The sequence below is a fragment of the Aquarana catesbeiana genome, linkage group LG02 (genome assembly GCF_042186555.1).
Source record: "Aquarana catesbeiana isolate 2022-GZ linkage group LG02, ASM4218655v1, whole genome shotgun sequence".
Lineage (NCBI taxonomy): Eukaryota > Metazoa > Chordata > Amphibia > Anura > Ranidae > Aquarana > Aquarana catesbeiana.
Genome location: NC_133325.1, coordinates 22,692,647 through 22,716,637, shown reverse-complemented (window position 1 = coordinate 22,716,637; position 23,991 = coordinate 22,692,647). Strand labels below are relative to the sequence as shown.

Below are 23,991 nucleotides of genomic sequence, written 5' to 3'. Positions count from 1 at the left end.
GGTCCATTCGGGTGGGATCCGTGTACCCCGGTTGGAGGAAGAGGTTCACCAGCATATGATCTGCCTCCATACTGTCTTCCAATCTGAGACAGTGCAAGCCTTTCTGACTCACCGCCAACGGCCTGTGAGTCCACCAAAGTTGGTAAGAGTACCTTATCTTTTATGTTGATCAGATTTATATGGAGGAGACACTTATGGATCATTTGTATTGGATGGAATCCGCCTTATTCGCATGATATATCACTGGGATTAGAACATCTCTAGATCCATCTGGTGGCTACACCCCCTAAATTTGGACATTTTCTAAATAATATTATTTCTTAAGTTATATTCATATTTCTTTCGAATGTGAACACTTTAAGTTTTTCACGTCATTTTTTGTGATTTTTTAATTGTATTCTTTTTATCTTCACTGATATATGAAGGTTTTATATGTTGTTACACTAGATATTTTTCACAAATATGTAATCCAGAGATAAGTTAAGATTACTCTTTGCTTCACTAGGGATTACTCTTCACTTCACTGTTGATTTAATTTTTTTCCCTTTTTGAATATTAATTGTCACACAGAGGTTTATATATCTAGCGCTACACTATTTATGTATTATAAATATGCCGGAATCCATCTCTTATCTGAGCCTGTGGTCGCAGACACTCACCTGTTGTGGTGCCAATTTCCACCATGTCTTCCTCCTCCTGCTCTGCGTTGCTTGGGTGGATTTCCCCTTCTTCCAGAGGTGGGGGTCTCTGGTCTCCTCGGATGAGGGGTGTCCTCCGAGTCTTTTCTCCCCTATGTAAAAAAAATAGGTATACTTAGCACACAGATATTTGATGTCAGAACTATAAATATGAAACATTGCTTGGAAGTGGGGTACAATTGTCTATTTTGGCAGAGTTCCAAGATGTAGAATTTTTAGTGTCCTTTGTCAAGCTTCAATACTTTACCTGTTTTGTACAAGCTTCACAGATGGAGACACCCCTATAGTATACACTGGAGTACCTGTGTGGGCCCCCTAATAAAAAGGGTGTTCTTGTGTCCCACACTAGTGCTACAGCGTCCAGATGTGTAACCAGCTGCTGAGTGTCCTTTCCTTACACATAATCTAGTTTGCATTTCATTCTAGTAACAAACACATCTATACAACCAAATTAGTTTCAGACAAGTAGGCCCTAAAAAATGTGGGCAAATGCATATGGGCAAAACAATGGTGTTTTCTAGGCCGAACGAACAATGTTTTATACGAACGAATAATGTGCCCATGAACATGAAAGTTGCCTTTTGAAACTGGATAACTGTTAAGAAAAGCACATAGAGCAGCACAAACGTAATAAACATAAAGAATAGGAACACAGGACAACTACTTACTTTTTTGCAGCACTCTCGGGATCCTTCCGTACTGCTCGTGCTCTCTTAATTTGAGGTCCGACCACCGCTTCCTGAGCTGATCTTTCAATTGCCGTACCCCGAAATTCCGGTGCAGACTCTTGACCACTTTCGCCATGATCTTGGCCTTTTTGACATTGGGGTTGGGGTAAGGTCCATACTTCCCGTCATAGTCGGCCTTCTTCAGGATATCGACCATCTCCAACATCTCCCCAAAGGACATATTTGATGCCTTAAATCGTCTCTTCCGGGATCGGGATGTTTCTGGCTCCGGGCTTTCCTCCTCCTCGTTGCTGTAATTAGCACGCACCTGCTGTGTCTCTGCCATGTGCTCTTCACCCATTGCGCCGAACGAAAAGGGGCGGGGAATAGACTAGAAAGAACGTCAGGGGCAGGCAGAGTTACACGCATGCGCAGTGTGTATAAAGCGTAACACGCGTGCGTAGTACGTACGATCTGTGAGCGGAGGAAGGAGTATCGGAGGCACAGATCGTGATAACGAAGGTAAGTTCTAAACTTGGGCCTATACTGCTTCTACATTGAGGCCTATATTGTAACAAGATTAGGAGAGTTTTGCCTGACATTAGGGTTTGTCTCGTGTTGTGTCTTGCAGATAAAATGGATGGCTTCAATGACCACAACTTCCCCCCACTGTTCATAGACAAGTACAGGGAGCTGCCCTGTCTGTGGCAGGTGAAACATCCACATTATAATAATAAACAAAAGAGGCAGGCAGCGCTGGAGAAACTGCTGGAGTTGGTGAAGCCGGTGGTCCCCACAGCAAACATCCCCTATTTAAAAGCCAAAATTGGTGGCCTGAGGAGCACTTATCTTAGGGAGCGCAAGAAGGTCATGGATTCCCAGAGATCCGGAGCTGCAGTAGATGACATTTATGTCCCCAGGCTGTGGTACTATGAGAGACTGTGATTTCTGTCAGACCAGACTGGAGTCAGGGAATCCCTCTCCACTCTTCCTTCCACTCTTCCTTCCACCCCAGCTGAGGCTTCCAATGTCCAACCTGGGACTTCCAGCCAGGAAGAAGTGGAGGAGCCCAGATGGAGTCAGGTATAGCATTCTTCTACATATTTCTGGTCAATAATAAATGATGTTTACTAGATGTTATTATTGATCACTAATTGCTGATTTAATAAAGTGTTTTACATATCAATAGACAGTAGTTTTCAAAAATAATTGGGACAAGAATGAAAAATGCTGGGGTCAGAAGGATAGTCTGTTATATTTGTTAACATTCAATTTGCAACAGTCATGAGGTAAAAATTGTGTGTGATTGATGAATAAAAAAATAAATCTATGTCCCTTTTTCATACACAGGAAGACCTCAGCCAGGAGGAGGCTGTGGAATGTGGTAGCCAGGAGGAGGCGGGGGTTAGTGGCAGCCAGGAGGAGGCGGGGTTTAGTGGCAGCCAGGAGGAGGCGGGGGTTAGTGGCAGCCAGGAGGAGGCAGGGCTAAATGGCAGCCAGGAGAAGCCTGGGACCAGTAGGAGCCTGACCGAATCGCAGGTTTCTCCCCTCCGCCTTCCATACAAAAGACCCAGGAAGGGGAGTCACGTGCAGGATTCAGCACTCAAGCTCATTCAGGAGGCTTCTGCATCCCTCAGAGCCACCCGCACTCCTGAAGAGGCCTTTGCCTGCATGGCTGCCACCAAACTGCAGGGCATGCAGGAGGGTCAACGCAAGCTGTGTGAGGACCTTCTGTATAAAGTCCTAAGTAAGGGGGTGAGTGGTGAAATCTCACCCAATAGCCACCTGAGTTAGTTGGCCCATCCCCCTCCTCCTCCTCCTCCTGCTGCCACAACTCCACCACCACAGCCACAGCGTGGAAGGAAGCATGGAAGGAAGACCAGAGAGTGATGGCCCTGGGTTCAGTCTGGTCTGGCCAAAGATGCAGGCTCTTGCATGACCACAGCCTGGGGACATAGATGTCATCTGCTGCTTTCAGGATCTCTGGGACTTCTGGACCAGACTGCACTCCCTTAGATATGGACTCCTCAGGCCACCAATTTTGATGTTAAATAATTGATGTCTGCCCTGGGGGTCAAAGGCTTCGCCAATTTCTGCTGTTTCTCCAGCGTTGCCTCCCTCTTTGTTTGGTTGTGAGCCCTTAATAAAGGAATTTTTTGTTTCAATTATACTCGCCTATGTGTGTTTTCCTTCAAAAAGGACAGTTTGTTGGTGAGGAGGCAGGTACATTTTGATTATACAATGTGAAATTAACAAGGGATACCAACACCAAACAATCTCCTTGAGATTTAATAATACAAGATATCAATGGTGTTGTGGTAACTTGACACACAAAACACACACAAAAATATTCTGGAGTAAAACCCCCAAAAAAACAAAATAAAAACAGCCTTGAAAAAATGCAAACCCAAAAAAAATAAAAACAGCCTTGAAAAAAATACAAAACAAAAATAAAACAACAAAAAAGAAATTTGGTCAGATGTGCCAAATCAAATATATTGAAGGAATCCTGCTAAATAATAAAGAAAGAAGTTTGTGAGAAGTCTGTGTGAATATGAGCAGCAAAACTACTTCATTCTTCTCACATTATAAAGAAGAAGAGAAAAAGTCCAATGGAGCCCACACACGCACGGTTGGAATGTCCGACAACACGCTCCGATCGCACATTTTCCATCGGAAAATCCGACCGTGTGTACGGGGCATTACACAGCTGTGTCAAGTGGGAAGAGCCAATTCATTGGGGGTGGAAGAGCAGAGTGCAGGCTCGATCAATTACCAGTAGCCCCTTAGGGGGTAAGTGCTACATGTAGAAGAATTCATATCGGCCTAAACTGAGGAAGACAATTTTTTTTTGGGGGGGGGGATATTTTTTATAGCAAAAAGTAAAAAATATTGCTTTTTTTTCAAAATTGTTGCTCTTTTTTTGTTTATAGCACAAAAAATATAAACTGCAGAGGTGATCAAATACCACCAAAAGAAAGCTCTATTTGTGGGGAAAAAAAAGCGATCAATTTTGTTTGGGTACAGCGTTGCACGGCCGCGCAATTGTCAGTTAAAATGACGCAGTGCTATATCGCAAAAAATGGCCTGGTCATTAAGGGGGCAAATTCTTCCAGGGCTGAAGTAGTTAAAGAGGATAGGGTTGTCGCCAGCCCAGACAGTTTAGCTCACGAGGGGGTGTCTGGGACGTTCGATAAATCCTTTACATTCACCATAGATCGAATTCCAGGAAGCCTACAGTGCCTTGTAAAAGTATACACCCCCTTGGCATTTTTTTGTGTTTTGTTGCCTCACAACCTGGAATTAACATGAATTGTTTGAGGATTTGCATCATTTAATTTACAGAACACGCCCACAACTTTGAAGATTTTTATTTTTATTGTGAAGCAAACAACAAATAGGACAAAATAACAGAAAAAGTCAATGTGCATAACTATTCACCTCCCTAAAGTCAATACTTTGTAGAGCCACCTTTTGCGGCTATCACAGCTCCAAGTCACTTTTGATAAGTCTCTATGAGCTTGCCACATCTTACCACTGGGATTTTTGCCCATTCCTCCTTGCAAAACTGCTCCAGCTCCTTCAAGTTGGATGGTTTGCGCTTGTGAACAGCAATCTTTAAGTCTGACCACAGGTTTTCTATTGGATTGAGGTCTGGGCTTTGACTAGGCCATCCCAACACATTTACATGTTTCCTCTTAAACCACTCAAGTGTTGCTTTAGCAGTGTGTTTGGGGTCATTGTCCTGCTGGATGGTGAACCTCCGTCCTAGCATCAAATCACACACAGAGTGCTACAGGTTTTGCTCCAGAATATCCCTGTATTTAGTACCATCCATTTTTCCCTCAACTCTGACTAGTTTCCCAGTCCCGACTGCTGAAAAACATCCCCACAGCTCGATGCTGCCACCACCATGTTTCACGGTGGGGATGGTGTTCTTTGGTTGATGTGGTGTGTTGGGTATGCGCCAGACATAGCGTTTTCTTTGATGGCCAAAAAGTTCAATTTTAGTCTCATCAGACCAGAGCACCTTCCTCCATACATTTTGGGAGTCTCCCACATGCCTTTTCCCAAACTCAAAACGTGCCATTTTGTTTTTTGCTGAAAGTGATGGCTTTCTTCTGGCCACTCTGCCATAAATCCCAACTCTATGGAGCGTATGGCTTATTGTCATCCTATGTACAGATACTCCAGTCTCTGCTGTGGAACTCTGCAGCTCCTCCAGGGTTACCTTAGGTCTCTGTGCTACCTTTCTGATTAATGCCCTCCTTCAACAACAGGAAGAGGAGACAAGGGAGTCCCCAGAAAGCAAAAAAGGGGAATGGTCAACTACGGCTTATGGTACAAAAATGCAAAAAGGCTTTATTAAAGGTGGGGGGGTGGGAGTATTTACATATACAAAAAATTCCAAATATATGTAAGATAAACAATGTATCTAAATAACACAGTCCGTCTCACTACACTAAACCAAAATTAAAAACCATGCTGCAACATTGATGAATAAAACTGCAGAGCGTGCCTGCAGGCCAAAAACGCATGCAGTGTCCATTTGAATCCAAAGAAAAAAGTATAGCACCAAACATTACTTGGAGTAAGCTACTGATGGGATATCAAGTCTTATGTGGTCTAGTATTAACTGTGCATCAGATTGAGCAGTACTGAAAAGAAACTACATATATCCACATAGACAAGACCTTACATAGCTGAATTAGGTGGGTTTTTTTAAAAAACTCTGTTAGAAGGAAATCCTCCACAAGCAGCTTCCAACCTCAGTGCACTAAATGTGTGTATACACCAGTTGTTTTGGAAATGGAAAGACCAGCGTTCCTGTTACTAGGTATGTCCAGTGCACAAACACTATTTCCTCAATGCAGCATATAAGGAGCAAAGGACAGACCACTCCAAAGAAAGGGCTTAGTCTCTTTTCCAATCTAGACCAGAATGGTATTTTCACAGTTCATCAGTTTCAAGTGTGTCAATCCATGCAGGAGGGTGAATGGCAAACAGATGCAAAGACTATTGATAAACAGATAAGGAGGGAAAGAGAAACTGCCCTTTTGGGCTCTCACCTCTTTCAATTACTGGGGATGTCCTCAGACTCTGCTGTCTTGCTGTTTGGCATGGAGCGGCTCGCAGTCAGTTCAGAGCAACATTCAGTGTGTAGTCACAGCACACCATTCTCCTCAATAGTAGACACTGCAGACTGTGTGATCACATGACCGGTCACATGGTTAGGAAAAGACCAGGAACCAGGAACTTTGCATTCAATTGCTGATGCGGAAATAGCTTGTGAAGTATGGTGCTAAATGCAAATCACAGGGAAACCCTTTTACATTGCTGGAAAAGGAAGCATGTTGAAGGTCTGCTGACAAGCCCTGCAGGGGCTGCGTTAACGTTTCGTACGCCTCCGCGTACTTCTTCAGAACAATTTGGCATTGAATTAAGGTTGATTTAAATAGGGAACACTGTCCAATCAGATCAAACCATGCCAAATAGCTATTTACTGCCATCTTGTGGTCACATCACGTAATGCAGTCAAAAAGAATTAAAAAAAAAAAAGGAAAAAAGGTGCCAATCAGTTGCTCAAACGAAAAAGTACTTATTTGCAAGGTTTTCTTGTATCTGTTTTGGTTGTTTTTGATATAATTTAATTCTGACCATGAGGACCATTCCACTTTATGAGGAAATTTATTACAATGTCTATTGCGCTCTTTACTTGATGCCTGGTGATATGTGAGATTGTATTTCTTTCTCCCCCCTTACATATAAGTACTTTTTCGTTTGAGCAACTGATTGGCACCTTTTTTCCTTTTTTTTTTTTCTTTTTGACTGCATTACCTGATGTGACCACAAGATGGCAGTAAATAGCTATTTGGCATGGTTTGATCTGATTGGACAGTGTTCCCTATTTAAATCAACCTTAATTCAATGCCAAATTGTTCTGAAGAAGTACGCGGAGGCGTACGAAACGTTAACGCAGCCCCTGCAGGGCTTGTCAGCAGGCCTTCAACATGCTTCCTTTTCAGGCAATGTAAAAGGGTTTCCCTGTGATTTGCATTTAGCACCATACTTCACAAGCTATTTCCGCATCAGCAATTGAATGCAAAGTTCCTGGTCTTTTCCTAACCATGTGACCGGTCATGTGATCACACAGTCTGCAGTGTCTACTATTGAGGAGAATGGTGTGCTGTGACTACACACTGAATGTTGCTCTGAACTGACTGTGAGCCGCTCCATGCCAAACAGCAAGACAGCAGAGTCTGAGGACATCCCCAGTAATTGAAAGAGGTGAGAGCCCAAAAGGGCAGTTTCTCTTTCCCTCCTTATCTGTTTATCAATAGTCTTTGCATCTGTTTGCCATTCACCCTCCTGCATGGATTGACACACTTGAAACTGATGAACTGTGAAAATACCATTCTGGTCTAGATTGGAAAAGAGACTAAGCCCTTTCTTTGGAGTGGTCTGTCCTTTGCTCCTTATATACTGCATTGAGGAAATAGTGTTTGTGCACTGGACATACCTAGTAACAGGAACGCTGGTCTTCTATTTCCAAAACAACTGGTGTATACACACATATAGTGCACTGAGGTTGGAAGCTGCTTGTGGAGGATTTCCTTCTAACAGAGGGTTAAAAAAACCCACTTAATTCAGCTATGTAAGGTCTTGTCTATGTGGATATATGTAGTTTCTTTTCAGTACTGCTCAATCTGATGCACAGTTAATACTAGACCACATAAGACTTGATATCCCATCAGTAGCTTACTCCAAGTAATGTTTGGTGCTATACTTTTTTCTTTGGATTCAAATGGACACTGCATGCGTTTGTGGCCTGCAGGCACGCTCTGCAGTTTTATTCATCAATGTTGCAGCATGGTTTTTAATTTTGGTTTAGTGTAGTGAGACGGACTGTGTTATTTAAATACATTGTTTATCTTACATATATTTGGAATTTTTTGTATATGTAAATACTCCCACCCCCCCACCCTTAATAAAGCCTTTTTGCATTTTTGTACCATAAGCCGTAGTTGACCATTCCCCTTTTTTGCTTTCTGGGGACTCCCTTGTCTCCTCTTCCTGTTGTTGATATAGTGCCATTGCTTTTAGGGCAGGTATCCCGTCACATATTGACGAATCGGCTGGTACTCTATTTGCTGTTTGCAACTTTGGTGAGTGTGGATTCAAGGACCTTTTACCCCCCATTTTTTGCTTTAATGCCCTCCTTGCCCGGTCTGTGAGTTTTGGTGTGCGGCCGTCTCTTGGCAGGTTTGCTGTTGTGCCATGTTCTTTCCATTTGGTTAAGATAGATTTGATGGGGCTCCTAGGGATCATCAAAGATTTGGCTATTTTTTTATAACCTAACCCTGACTTGTACTTCTCAACAACATTGTCCCTTACTTGTCTGGAGAGTTCCTTGGTCTTCATGGCGGTGTTTGGTTAGTGGTGCCTCTTGCTTAGGTGTTGCAGCCTCTGGGGCCTTTCACAAAGGTGTGTCTATGTAATGACAGATCATGTGACACTTAGATTGCACACAGGTGGACATCATTTCACTAATTATGTGACTTCTGAAGGTAATTGGTTGCACCAGAGCTTTTTAAGGGCTTCATAACAAAGGGGGTGAATACATACGCACATGACAATTATCAGTTTTATGTATATATTTTTCTAATTTTACTTCACCAACTTAGATTATTGTGTTCTGATCCATCACATATAATTCAGATTAAAAAACATTGAGCTAAAGGCTGTAATGTAACAAAATAGGTAAAAAACAAGGGGGTTGAATACTTTTGCGAGGCGCTGTATATAATGATAACATTATCCTACTTTGATGATAAAAAAGTGATTCCGCGCTACAGTGAAAAATATGATAAAATAAAAAAGGTCACAAAGTGCATAAGATAATATTGCGTTGAAACCTCACTTGAGGAGTAGATAATGTAAATAGTGAAATATTTAAACCATATAAGGAAATATTTAAACCATATACAGACAACTGGGCAAAGATTAAGAATAAATAAGTCTCTAAAATAACTTCAAAAGGTTAGGAAAAGAACTCGAGTTGTGTCCTAAAAATATTAAAAGTCTTTTAAAAGTGGTAGACACAGAGCTCTCGCCTTCATAAATTGTCCAGAGGCTAAAATGAATAAAAAATCCGTAATGTAAAGTAATTTCAGCTTTCACCACTAGGGGGTCCTCTGTGTCGACATAAATGTCATAAAACCACTCGAAATGTCAGCATATAACCATAAGTGCATAAAATGTCATTTCTTATATTAGATTCCACCACTAGGGGGTCCTCCGGAGAGACTGAGCGATACCAGGAAGTCAGAGTGAGAGCGGCGTTCAGACGCCTTAGCAACCGTTTTTTGCCTTATTACTTTATTCATATTGTAAGAGTCCATTTTTAACCTTCGCATTAAAGCTTATGTTACTTTAATCTACTACACTATTCGGATCTTTTTGTCTCTCTCTCTCCCACCTTTGTTCGTTGCTGTGCCCCCCTCCCCCTGTTTGTACGGAGGTACGAGGTATATGAAGAGGCTTGGAAGTGCAGCACCAATTGGGAGACTGTGTGGACGAAGGAGAGGACCCCCTAGTGGTGTAATCTAATATAAGAAATGACATTTTATGCACTTATGGTTATATGCTGACATTTCGAGTGGTTTTATGACATTTATGTCGACACAGAGGACCCCCTAGTGGTGAAAGCTGAAATTACTTTACATTACGGATTTTTTATTCATTTTAGCCTCTGGACAATTTATGAAGGCGAGAGCTCTGTGTCTACCACTTTTAAAAGACTTTTAATATTTTTAGGACACAACTCGAGTTCTTTTCCTAACCTTTTGAAGTTATTTTAGAGACTTATTTATTCTTAATCTTTGCCCAGTTGTCTGTATATGGTTTAAATATTTCCTTATATGGTTTAAATATTTCACTATTTACATTATCTATTCCTCAAGTGAGGTTTCAACGCAATATTATCTTATGCACTTTGTGACCTTTTTTATTTTATCATATTTTTCACTGTAGCGCGGAATCACTTTTTTATCATCACTGTGAGTGGATTGTGATACACTTTAGGTTCTGCTGCAGGCAGACATATATATGTTAACACTTTATGTTAATTAGGCACAGTTTGAATTTTTCACCAGTACATTATTCATTCTTTATCATTAGTAATTTATCATAGTAGCGCGAGGGCTTCACATTTTCATATCCTACTTTGATATCATTCTGTTTCCTCATACTCATTTATTTACATGTTGTTGTTTTACAACCTTGCACTATACGACAGATTTTGTTTATTTATTTGATCTGTTATATGTGAAAAACATGAATAAAAAACAATTGATTTAAATCTTCTGCCCTTGTTGTTTTAGCTTTGAATAGTAAATCCCTTATACAGCCCACTTCCTGTTTCTTGTCTGGTCATTGGCCTAGTCTTATGACATCATGCACAGCTCTCTCTCTCATGAGAGTTTGCCAGGAAGGGAGGGGGGATGAGTCATAAGAGGTCCAATGAGAGCTGCAGAGCTGGAGGTGTGCCTCTGTGTAAATCCAGTGAAGTGAACAGGCAGCAGCTTCAGCTGCCCACAGTTAAAATGGATGCAGCCAGACTCAGTGGAGGGAGATTTCTGCAGCATATTTGGCAAGTACAGAATCAGAGTATATATAAAATAATATGCAAAGTGGTTGGAGGGAAGCTTCAGAATGGCAAAGATGTTTTTATTACAAATTATATGAGCAGACTGCAGTTCCTCTTTGATGTGTCTCCTAAATGGTGTATACAAAGCAATTAGTAAAAAAAATAAATATGAATAAAAGACCAAAAATATCCCATCACATTTGTATTTTTCCTGATTGCCCAGACAGTGAGAGAGGAGAGAGATGGCTGATCATTCTGATAATTATTATATAATATAGGACAGGGTCAGAGTAATATAAACACTTATTATCCAACTTACTCTGTGCTGGAATCCATTGTGTTCAGATATATTTTTTGTGTAGTACATGTTGTGTAGAGCACTGGCCAGAACATATACAGCTATGAATGCAAAGGAAGGTACTGATGTTTGATCAGTAAATTTGGATGACACATTTATTAAACCGGTACAAAATTCTGGCAAAAAAGAATACACTGAAGAAAAAAGAAAATTTTTCTTTTCATTTGGGGAAAGACAATGAAAAACATAAATCCAAAGATCTTCCATTATCGGGTCATTTAAGCAGTCGGAGACGTTGAAACCATGGCGATAAAAATTGATGTTTATGGGCATTTGTTGTGGCCAAACAAATAAGAAGCTGCAGTTGATTGCTATAGAGTTATTGTCATTCCCAGTATTTAGTTTATTCCATGAAGGTGGGAAAATCAATGTGATCCGATTTAAAATCGAAGATATATAAGGAGTAAAAAAGTTCATTGTGGAAGTTCCACACACTATGACAACTTTAGCTGTGTATTTATCAAGAATCCTCCTTCTCTGAATATCATCTTTAGGAACTTGTTGGATTTGAATGATATATTCTGTACAGATCCCGTGTTGGCTCATCATCTTACTCAGCTCTTGGGCCTCCTCATCACCGCTGCCGTCCCGTGCTGCTAATATTCCAACCCAGTTCCACCCAAAATGCTGCAACAGTTTTATAAGGGCTGTGTAATGGACACGATCGTCTGGGGTCATACGGAATAAAGTTGGATACAATTTCCCATCACTCAGACGAGAGTCAGAAACTCGATAACTGATCTGGATAAGATATTGAGAACAATTTTAATGGGATGACATTATACAGACCAATGTTTCTCATCCGGGGTTCCACAAGAAGCCTTCAGGATTTCCGCCGCAAATCGATTTTATTGTGGATGTATACCACCCAATATTTTCTCAGGTCTGTTCTTAACTACTTCCGGACCGCTACACGGCGATGTACGTCCAAACTTTGAAGGGGGATGCCGTTGTTATGGCAGCAACTAGCTGCCATAACCCCAGTATCCTCGTTTTCGTGCGGCCGCCTGCTTTCTGATAAAAGTGGTCCCTGCGGCGGATTCGACACGAGATCACTTTTATCAGTGGTGGGAGAGGGGCCCCCCTCCCGCCGCGATCCGGTGCCCTCCGCCGCTTACCGGAGCCGTCGGTAGCGGCGGAGGTGATCGCGTCCGTCTCCGTCCTGTGTCTGGAGACAAGTCGTCTCCATGACACTGCTGGGCGGAAGCGACGTCAAAACGTCACTTCCATCCACGCCTCTTAAAGGCATATTTTTTTCAATGTCATTTTTTAAATGACTTTTTTTTATTGCATTTTAGTGTAAATATGAGATGTGAGGTCTTTTTTACCCCAGATCTCATATTTAAGAGGTCCTGTCATGCTTTTTTCTATTACAAGGGATGTTTACATTTTTTTTTAAACAGTGTAAAAAAAATAAAATAATGTAAAATAAATAATAAAAATTAAAAAAAAAATTTAAACCCCCCCCGTCCCGACGAGCTTGCATGCAGAAGCGAGTAGCGCCCGCATATGAAAACGGTGGTCAAACCAAACATGTGAGGTATCGCCGCGACCGGTAGAGGGAGAGCAATAATTCTAGCCCTAGACCTCCTCTGTAACGCAAAACATGCAACCTAAAAAAATATATGAAATAACAGCGCTCGCAAAAAATATTATATTCTTGCTATCGTGTTGCAGCTGCTAGATACAAGTGCTATGATTTTAGTGGTGTATAAAACAAAAACCTGCGCTGGCAACTCACCATAAAAAATAAAAATAAATAAATAATATATATAAAGGAAATATGTATAATTCATGAAATATACAAGTGCATAAATGATATGAACTGTGTAAGATTAGAAGAAGAGCCACTTGAGAGCTATGCGACTCGAAGAAAATTCAATGTCGCTACAATAGTGCAATTAAAAAATGTGACATATAAATTGTTATTCCTGACCACAAACACAGGTGTAAAAATACTAATAAATCATGATAAAGATATAATGTGCACAAAATAGTGTGGACTGTGTAAAATTGGCAGAAGAGCCACTAGGAACTATGCGACTAGAGAACAATTGTATGTCGCTGCACTGGTGCAATTAAAAAAGTGTGACATATAGATTGGCATTCGTGACCACAATTACTAGGAACTATGCGACTAGAGAACAATTGTATGTCGCTACACTGGTGCAATTAAAAAAATGTGACATATAGATTGACATTCGTGACCACAATTATGGGTATAAAAAACCTCTTATGAGATAGATGCCAAATAATATGTAAAGAAAAAAGAAAACATAAATTTCTATTAACGGAGAGTCCTTTATATCAAGGTGTTTCTTCACAAAAACATTCAACAGACTTCAAGCTTTTCCATCCACATACTAGGTCTGGGCATGAAGGTAGGCTAGTGCTGATAGTGGTTATGAAGAGACTTTGGGAACCACAAATCTCACGTTCCACCAAAAAAAGAGGAGAAAGCATATAGTGTAAAACCTATGACACCGTGAGATCACCTGCGCATATAAGCGCTACTCACGGAACCGATGTGCAGAGCAGGCATTCAGATATTCCGTTGGTGTTCGCTGCCGAACGGCGTGCGTTCCACCAACTCCAGGAAGTGATGTCACTGGTTCTCGGATTCACAGGCGTAAGCAGGATGTTGCGTCTACGTGTTTCGCCCCTCCCCCAGGGCGTTATCAAAGACTTAACATCCAGCCCACACTAGGTTTTACTTATACTACGCTCGGTGAGTGACAGCCAATTACGGTCAATGGGTAAGCATTACCCATTCCTTCCTCAAATCATCATATCCTGTTGCAATTGAAAACTTTAATCAGTGGCCAGAGACACAACATCTCCTATCACCACAATAAGCAAATGTGTATACAAGACATCAAATTTAAGCGCTCATTGTTTTAAACCAAAATAAAGTGTATTACAACAGGATGTCTAAACAAATAAAATATTCATATATAATATATACTGAATGTCCTTTTTTTTAAATAATATACTCATTTAAAAAAATATTATTCTTTAATAGAAAAATAGAAATAAATATAAATAATTAAAATATATGAATAAAAATAGAAAAAATATATAAAAATAAAAAATAAAAAAATTTAATTCCTTGTTGCTTGATGTACCTTGCAACAGAAAAAATTATACATATATATTTATATACATGTATAAGATAAAACCTATTAACATCCAAAAAGAGAATTTAAATATCGATAAACTTTAATCCCTATAAGTTCAACCCTCAAAGATATACAGTACGATTAATTGCAAAAGGAGGGGAAAATAATACAAATTATATATCCTACATATATTGATTATGTCTATTGAAACCATAAGTGTAACTGACTTATGGATTTAACAAAAATAAAAAAAAATTAAAAAAAATTTTTTACTTTTTGATGACAGTAAATAGCAATAAAAACTCATGGTTAAAAATTTGATTGTTGAAGGTGGAGCTACCAATTGGATAAAAAACAATGCAGGTCAAGCTCAATATTCAGACCCAAGGGATTTAACGTACGTAATCTGTGTATCCACTGGGTTTCATTCTGTGATATATCTTTCCTAAGATTGGAACCTCGCCAGTGTTCCTCAACCCTATCGATCCCACAGAAGGTGAGTACGCTCGGGTCTTTATTGTGGAACAACCTGAAATGGTTGGAAAGGCCATGATACCTATATCCCTTTTTGATCCTATTCACATGTTCTCTGAGCCTTATACCCAGTTGCCTGGTAGTTCTCCCTACGTACTGGAGATTGCAGGGACAAGACAAGAGGTAAGTAACATGTGTAGTGCTACATGTTATGAATTTTTACACATCACACACCTGCCACAGCTGAAAAATCCAACACTATCCAAAAAGGCGCATACCTTTTTTGGAGGGTTGATGACATTATGTGCCAGCTGAAGCCTTAAAGTGGGTGGTTTGGTGTAAATAAATTTAGGCTGTGTTGGCAACAACTTTTTTAGATCATTATCCTGAAGAAGGGGCCAATGCCTCTTGACAATTTTCTCAAAGTCACGATATTGCCTGTTAAATCCAGTCATAAAGGCCAAGTTGAAATTTTGTTCCTTTTTCTCTCTCGATCTAAACAGATCCTCCCTATCCATCTCCCCAACCATTTGTTTTATTCTCTCTAAATTTTCCAGACTATAGCCTTTTTCTTGAAACCGTTTTAAAATAACGTTGGCTTGTACGTTGTAGTTACTGCAGTTCCTTCTAATCCTGAGCAACTGGCTTTTTGGGATGCCTCCTAGCCATCTAGGATGATGGCAGCTTGTCAGGGGGATGTAGCCATTTCTATCGACATCTTTAAAGAAAGTACGAGTGAATAATTTATTTCCCTCTTTAAATAATGTCAGATCTAGAAAATTGATTTGATGGTAACTGAAACATTCAGAAAAAGAGATACCGAACCGATTGGTCCCTATTCTGGCTAGAAATTCCAAGAAGGAGTCTGGTGATCCTGCCCAAATGATCAGAATATCATCTATGTACCTTTTGTATAACCTGAGCTCCGGTGTGTTGGATTGATAGATAGCTTCATCCTCCCAAAAGCTCATAAACAGGTTAGCCACTGAAGGTGCATACTTGGCACCCATTGCGACTCTATGGAGATGTTTACATTTATTAATGATAGAAGTCTAGATGCGGATGATTTCTTTTCATCTAATAATGAACAATCAGATATCAATCTAGAATTTAAACATCTTAGGGGTGCCCTTGATAAGCAAGTAAGGACCTGCCTTTATGACTGGATTTAACAGGCAATATCGTGACTTCGAGAAAATTGTCAAGAGGCATTGGCCCCTTCTTCAGGATAATGATCTAAAAAAGTTGTTGCCAACACAGCCTAAATTTATTTACACCAAACCACCCACTTTAAGGCTTCAGCTGGCACATAATGTCATCAACCCTCCAAAAAAGGTATGTGCCTTTTTTGGATAGTGTTGGATTTTTCAGCTGTGGCAGGTGTGTGATGTGTAAAAATTCATAACATGTAGCACTACACATGTTACTTACCTCTTGTCTTGTCCCTGCAATCTCCAGTACGTAGGGAGAACTACCAGGCAACTGGGTGTAAGGCTCAGAGAACATGTGAATAGGATCAAAAAGGGATATAGGTATCATGGCCTTTCCAACCATTTCAGGTTGTTCCACAATAAAGACCCGAGCGTACTCACCTTCTGTGGGATCGATAGGGTTGAGGAACACTGGCGAGGTTCCAATCTTAGGAAAGATATATCACAGAATGAAACCCAGTGGATACACAGATTACGTACGTTAAATCCCTTGGGTCTGAATATTGAGCTTGACCTGCATTGTTTTTTATCCAATTGGTAGCTCCACCTTCAACAATCAAATTTTTAACCATGAGTTTTTATTGTTATCATTTACTGTCATCAAAAAATAAATTTTTTTTTTTAATTTTTTTTAATTTTTGTTAAATCCATAAGTCAGTTACTCTTATGGTTTCGATAGACATAATCAATATATGTAGGATATATAATTTGTATTATTTTCCCCTCCTTTTGCAATTAATCGTACTGTATATCTTTGAGGGTTGAACCTATAGGGATTAAAGTTTATCGATATTTAAATTCTCTTTTTGGATGTTAATAGGTTTTATCTTATACATGTATATAAATATATATGTATAATTTTTTCTGTTGCAAGGTACATCAAGCAACAAGGAATTAAATTTTTTAATTTTTTATTTTTATATATTTTTTCTATTTTTATTCATATTTTAATTATTTATATTTATTTCTATTAAAGAATAATATTTTTTTAAATGAGTATATTATTTAAAAAAAAGGACATTCAGTATATATTATATATGAATATTTTATTTGTTTAGACATCCTGTTGTAATACACTTTATTTTGGTTTAAAACAATGAGCGCTTAAATTTGATGTCTTGTATACACATTTTCTTATTGTGGTGATAGGAGATGTTGTGTCTCTGGCCACTGATTAAAGTTTTCAATTGCAACAGGATATGATGATTTGAGGAAGGAATGGGTAATGCTTACCCATTGACCGTAATTGGCTGTCACTCACCGAGCGTAGTATAAGTAAAACCTAGTGTGGGCTGGATGTTAAGTCTTTGATAACGCCCTGGGGGAGGGGCGAAACGCGTAGACGCAACATCCTGCTTACGCCTGTGAATCCGAGAACCAGTGACATCACTTCCTGGAGTTGGTGGAACGCACGCCGTTCGGCAGCGAACACCAACGGAATATCTGAATGCCTGCTCTGCACATCGGTTCCGTGAGTAGCGCTTATATGCGCAGGTGATCTCACGGTGTCATAGGTTTTACACTATATGCTTTCTCCTCTTTTTTTGGTGGAACGTGAGATTTGTGGTTCCCAAAGTCTCTTCATAACCACTATCAGCACTAGCCTACCTTCATGCCCAGACCTAGTATGTGGATGGAAAAGCTTGATGTCTGTTGAATGTTTTTGTGAAGAAACACCTTGATATAAAGGACTCTCCGTTAATAGAAATTTATGTTTTCTTTTTTCTTTACATATTATTTGGCATCTATCTCATAAGAGGTTTTTTATACCCATAATTGTGGTCACGAATGTCAATCCATATGTCACACTTTTTTAATTGCACCAGTGTAGCGACATACAATTGTTCTCTAGTCGCATAGTTCCTAGTAATTGTGGTCACGAATGCCAATCTATATGTCACACTTTTTTAATTGCACCAGTGCAGCGACATACAATTGTTCTCTAGTCGCATAGTTCCTAGTGGCTCTTCTGCCAATTTTACACAGTCCACACTATTTTGTGCACATTATATCTTTATCATGATTTATTAGTATTTTTACACCTGTGTTTGTGGTCAGGAATAACAATTTATATGTCACATTTTTTAATTGCACTATTGTAGCGACATTGAATTTTCTTCGAGTCGCATAGCTCTCAAGTGGCTCTTCTTCTAATCTTACACAGTTCATATTATTTATGCACTTGTATATTTCATGAATTATACATATTTCCTTTATATATATTATTTATTTATTTTTATTTTTTATGGTGAGTTGCCAGCGCAGGTTTTTGTTTTATACAAAACATGCAATCTGTAGAATTTTTTAAACGTCGCCTATGGAGATTTTCGAGGGTAAAAGTTTGACGCCATTCCACAGGCGGGCGCAATTTTGAAGCGTGACATGTTGGGTATCAATTTACTTGGCGTAATATTATATTTCACAATATAAAAAAAATTGGGCTAACTTTACTGTTGTCTTATTTTTTTATTCAAAAAAGTGATTTTTTTCCAAAAAAAGTGTGCTTATAAGACCACTGCGCAAATATGGTGAAAAAAAAAGTATTGCAACGACCACCATTTTTTATTCTCTAGGGTGTTAGAAAAAAAAACATATATAATGTTTGGGGGTTCTAATTAATTTCCTAGCAAAAAAACCTGTTTTAAACATGTAAACACCTAAAATCCAAAACGAGGCTGGTCCTTAAGTGGGTAATGCTCACTGACAGTCAGTATTGTCAGCTTGCATTAATACCCCATGGTTCCTCTGTAGTTCTGGCTCCTATACAGTCAGGGGGCGGAGCAGGGAAGAGTGCGGAGAGTGGGAGCTGAAGGAGGTAATTTAGATGTTTATGGCAATGCTGACCATGTGGCTGGATTGGTGGGTGAGCTCTTACTGTACTACTCCCAATTAAGCTGCTCTCTGCCACCCCACACACACACACACACACACACACTGTGCATCATCACAACTATAAGTTGTTATAAGACTTCTATAGCTGTGGTAATGCAGAGTGCAGGGGGGTGGAGAGCCACTGGAGCACATGTCTGATTACTGGATCAGGAGATGAAAGCCGCTAGAGCACATGGCTGATATGGCTGGATCGGGAGATGAGAGCGCATGGGGCAGAGAATCATCAGGGCACATGGCTGGAACGGGGGGGGGGGGTGAGAGCTGTGGAGCTGTGGAGGCAGAGAGCCTCCAGGGTATATAGTACATGGCTAGATTGGGGTGAGAGCTGTGGGGGGCAGAGAGCCACCAGGGCACATCACTGATGGCTGGATCAGGAGGTATGAACTGCATGGGGCACAGAACCACCAAGGCACCTGCCACATCAGGGGTGAGAACTGCAAGAGCCAGAGAGCCACCAGGGCACATGGCTGGATTGGGGGCGGATCGGGGGGTGACATCACCTCCTTATCCAGCCATGAGCGATGTACCCTGGTGGCTGGATCAGGAGGTGAGAGCTGCCTGGGGCAGAGAGCCACCAAGGCACATGGCACATTCGGGGGGCAAGAAACTGCAGGGAGCAGATAGCCACCAGGGCACAAGGTACATGGCTGGATCGGGGGGTAAAAGCTGCAAGCCTTTCAGTTTGAAAAAGTGTTGACTGAAGTCTCCTTACATGAAGCAGTTAAAAAGCAGGACTTGGAACAGCAAGAACTCTTGTAAGCACTATAGGGTCAAGTCACTAAAGAATATCCCATGAGATAATTGAATCAGGTGACACATTTTCTCCAATGATCTCATGAGATGCTGAAAATGTCAATTCATTATCACCTCATGGGATACATACCTCACAAGCCAAAAACACGAGGTAAATAACTAATAAAACAGCGCTAAGTCAATTCACTAAAGGAAATGCATAAATAAACAAATGCATTCATTAAAAAAGGCGTGGTCCAGGTATTACCCATGTGGTATTACTGCATGAGGTATTTAACCACTTAAGGACCGGGCCTATTTTTCGGACTCCGTTTTTACAAGTTAAAATATTTTTTTTTGCTAGAAAATTACTTAGAACCCCCCAAACATTATATATATTTTTTTCAGACACCCTAGAGAATAAAATGGCGGTTGTTGCAATACTTTCTGATACACTGTATTTGCGCAGCGGTCTAATGCCCTGTACACACAATAGGATTTTCCTACAACAAAACCGTGGATTTTTTTCCGAAGGATGTTGGCTCAAACTTGCCTTGCATACACACGGTCACACAAATGTTTCGGAAATTCCGAACGTCAAGAACGCGGTGACGTACAACACGTACGACAAGCCGAGAAAAAAATATAGCCAGTGCAGCTCTTCTGCTTGATTCCGAGAAAAATGAAGTTCAATAGCCAGTGCAGCTCCTTCTGCTTGATTCCGAGCATGTGTGGACTTTTGTGTGTCGGACTTGTGTACACACGATCTGAATTTCCGACAACAAGTTTTGTTGTCAGAAAATTTGAGAACCTGCTCTCAAACATTTGTTGGTGGAAATTCCAACAACAAATGTTGTTCTACGGAGCATACACACAGTCGGACTTTCCAACAACAAGCTCACATCCAACATTTGTTGTCGGAAAATCCTATTGTGTGTACGGGGCATTTCAAGCGCACTTTTTTGGAAAAAATACACTTTTTTTAATTAAAAAATAAGACAACAGTAAAGTTACGAAAAAATAAAAAACAAACTGCGCTAAGGTCAAAAGAAAATTATAAAAAATTATGTGCCAAATCCCAATGGTTAAGTGAAATACCCTGTGTACAAAGCAGCAATTCTCCTGCACAACATAAATACAGTAATCAAATTGGAAAACATAGAATCGCGCTAAACATATGAAAAATGTATATACAATATATATATAAAGTGAAAAGTGCTCTCATGCACCAATTAAATGTCAAAAAAAGGTCATATAACTGGATTTGTATGACCCTATAGTGAACAAAAGAAATATACAAATCATAAATTACCAAACAGCTAAACAGTTTATGTATTAAAGGTGTAAAAAATGTCTATAAATAACAGAGTGAATGGGCCAGATAAAGTGGTGTCCAAAAGGCCCGCACAGTGATAACACCCGTGAACTAAAGCAATGATTAGTGTCCATCCATAAATAATATGTTCTTCATAGTTGAATGAAGGACTAGTGCAGAAATCCACCACCAGAATGTAAGGGGTTACTGCTTACCAGAAGCCCGTGATCCCCTGTTACAGAGGATCAAGAGAAGCCTGTATATAATAAGCCCTCCAGAATGTATCAGGTGCACCAACTGTCCTCGATGTATTGGGGGTGGTAAGAGGATCTCCAGAACCACCCAACGACCCTCATAACATTCCAACACTCCTCATTTCATTCCAAACTTGAAAAGACACTATAGTTTTCCTTTATGATGCTAAAAGAACATAATCAACGTCAGTAATAAGAGATGAAAGACCACCAAGAATACTCTAAATTTGTGATGCCCAAATGGCAGCCTTCAAGTTTTCAAGTGTTGCTAATGATGTTAGATGAGCATAGCCTGCTGCTCAGTATCGGGCTGCCTCCTTCTCTCTCTCTCTGTCTTCAGCTCTCACTTCACCTCCCCGTCCCTCTCACTGATTTCTCTGTGTCTTCAGGCTCTGTCTCTCCCTCTGACATCACCGGAAGTCCCACCTGTCCTGAGGAGCCCAACCGTAAAACCAGCTTGAGTTTTTTGTTTTTTGTCCTTTTTAAAAAAAAATGTTGGGTCACTTTTTTCCTATTACAAGAAATGTAAACATCCCTTGTAATAGAAAAAAAGCATGCTGCAGTTTTCCTGGTGCCTCCATGGCAGCATACATGTGATAGTAGCTCCACCTACTTCCACCTACTTCTGCCCACAGGACCAGTGCATAGATATAAAATGTGCATCTTTTGGGTAAAAAATCATGTGCTTACTATCCCCACATGCAGCAGTGCAGCCTACAGTATGTTCCTCGGATGTGCTGTAGCTGCAGCGTCTTCCAGTATGAATTCTGGTGGCAATTGAGGAAGAGAAAGCTAAATGTCTACATTCAAGGGAATAATACATTATGGTGAACAAGTCAAGTGGATAGAGCTCACAAGGGGGCCAGCTTTGGTTTTGACAAGTACATCCCCGGTGGCCATCTTGGAGTGGGTCAAGATTGCCTGGAAGGCATCTTGGAAGTGGGCAAGGTGAGAAGGTTGCCAGGAGTGAGAGGCAGGCAGAAGAGTTGAGGAACATAGGTTTAAAGACCAAGCAGCTTACAGACAGGGCATTTACAGGATATGCCCAAACCCTGCATCTAGGGCCATTTCCTGCTACCTAGCGAATAGATATGTCCTTGCTCATGTCTCAGTGTGGCATCATTATTATTATAATACCTGACTAAATGTCAGTGTTCCAGCTGCCCTGCACTATGAGCTCACTGCCAAACATCCACACCGTAAGGGTCATCAGACCAGGTAGATATTTTGCTGCCAAAAGAGTGGATTCAGGTACTAACTGCCTCTCCCTCGGCTAAGGAGCCCAGCCTGTCCCACTGACAGGAATATGCATTAGAGAAGCACTAGAAATCCGGTCCGAGGTATAGAAAATCCTCTTCAATACTGCAAACACCAACACTATGGCCTGAAGATTGTGTCAGGACTAGGGATGAACTTCGGGTTTGAGTCGAACGCATGTTCGCCTCGAACATCGGCTGTTCGCCAGTTCGCCGAACAACGGACAATTTGGGGTGTTCGCGGCAAAATCGAAAGCCGCAGAACACCCTTTAAAAGTCTATGGGAGAAATCAAAAGTGCTAATTTGAAAGGCTTATATGCATGATATTGTCATAAAAAGTGTTTGGGGACCTGGGTCCTGCCCCAGGAGACATGTATCAATGCAAAAAAAAAGTTTTAAAAACGGCAGTTTTTTCCGGAGCAGTAATTTTAATAATGCTTAAATTCAAACAATAAAAGTGTAATATTCCTTTAAATTTCGTACCTGGGGGTGTCTATAGTATGCCTGTAAAGGGGCGCATGTTTCCCGTGTTTAGAACAGTCTGACAGCAAAATGACATTTCAAAGGAAAAAAAGTCATTTAAGGGGGCGTGGTTTGGCTGGATCCCGGATGGGCGCTTAAACACAGAGCTCCTGCCAGCCGAGGATTGTAATTCGCTTTTTATGGGGAACCACCGCTCCTTATTATGATGGGAAAGTCAAACAAGAGTGCCTCTGCATCCCGGACACCGAGGGAGACGGGATCTCAACTTAGTCGCAACATCCCAGAGATATTTCGCTCGCTCTGTTCCGACGACCACCAGGCCTCAGGGCCCTACTCTCCAAGCCACGGCTCAGATTCCCAGCTAGAGGGAGAGATGCTCAGGATCAACGCTCCAGTCCAGTGGTGAGGTTGTCGGATCTGCAACATGTTGTTTCCGACATCACTAACAACATTACCGGCACCCTGAAAGCTACAATCTTAGATCTTAAGACAGACATTCAGGCGGTGGCGGCTCGCTTATCGGAAGTGGAGCAAACCACGCAGCTCCATACAGCTGCTATCAGGCAAGTCCAACACACCTATGATGCCCAACTCTCATACCTGTATGACCTCCATCGTCAGGTCGAAGACCTCGACAATCGGGTTCGTAGGCATAACATCCGAGTCAGGGGGGTACCCGAAGGGCTAGAAGCTGGTTCCCTGCCACAAGTTATATGCACCATCTTTAATGATCTTCTAGATCGGCCGGCAGATTCTCCTATCGAGATGGAGAGATTGCATTGAGCCCTCAGGCCACCACCCCGAGACAATGAACCCCCGAGGGATGTGATATGTTGTGTAGTGAACTTTCCACTTAAGGAAGAAATTTTAAGAAAAGCTAG

The 23,991-nt window shown here is 40.7% G+C and overlaps 1 protein-coding gene across 1 annotated transcript in view; it reads right to left on the bottom strand.

The window, feature by feature from the left end:
* Positions 1-23,764, bottom strand: part of LOC141126440 (vomeronasal type-2 receptor 116-like) — a 126,358-nt gene extending 102,594 nt beyond the window's left edge. The window contains exons 1-3 of the mRNA XM_073612380.1: positions 23,711-23,764; positions 16,398-16,604; positions 11,335-12,114 (exon numbers count right to left, since the gene is read on the bottom strand). Of these exons, the coding sequence (XP_073468481.1) occupies positions 11,335-12,114; positions 16,398-16,604; positions 23,711-23,764 (1,041 nt within the window). The remainder of the gene's footprint in view (positions 1-11,334; positions 12,115-16,397; positions 16,605-23,710) is intronic.
* Between the last annotated feature and the right edge of the window lie 227 nt (positions 23,765-23,991).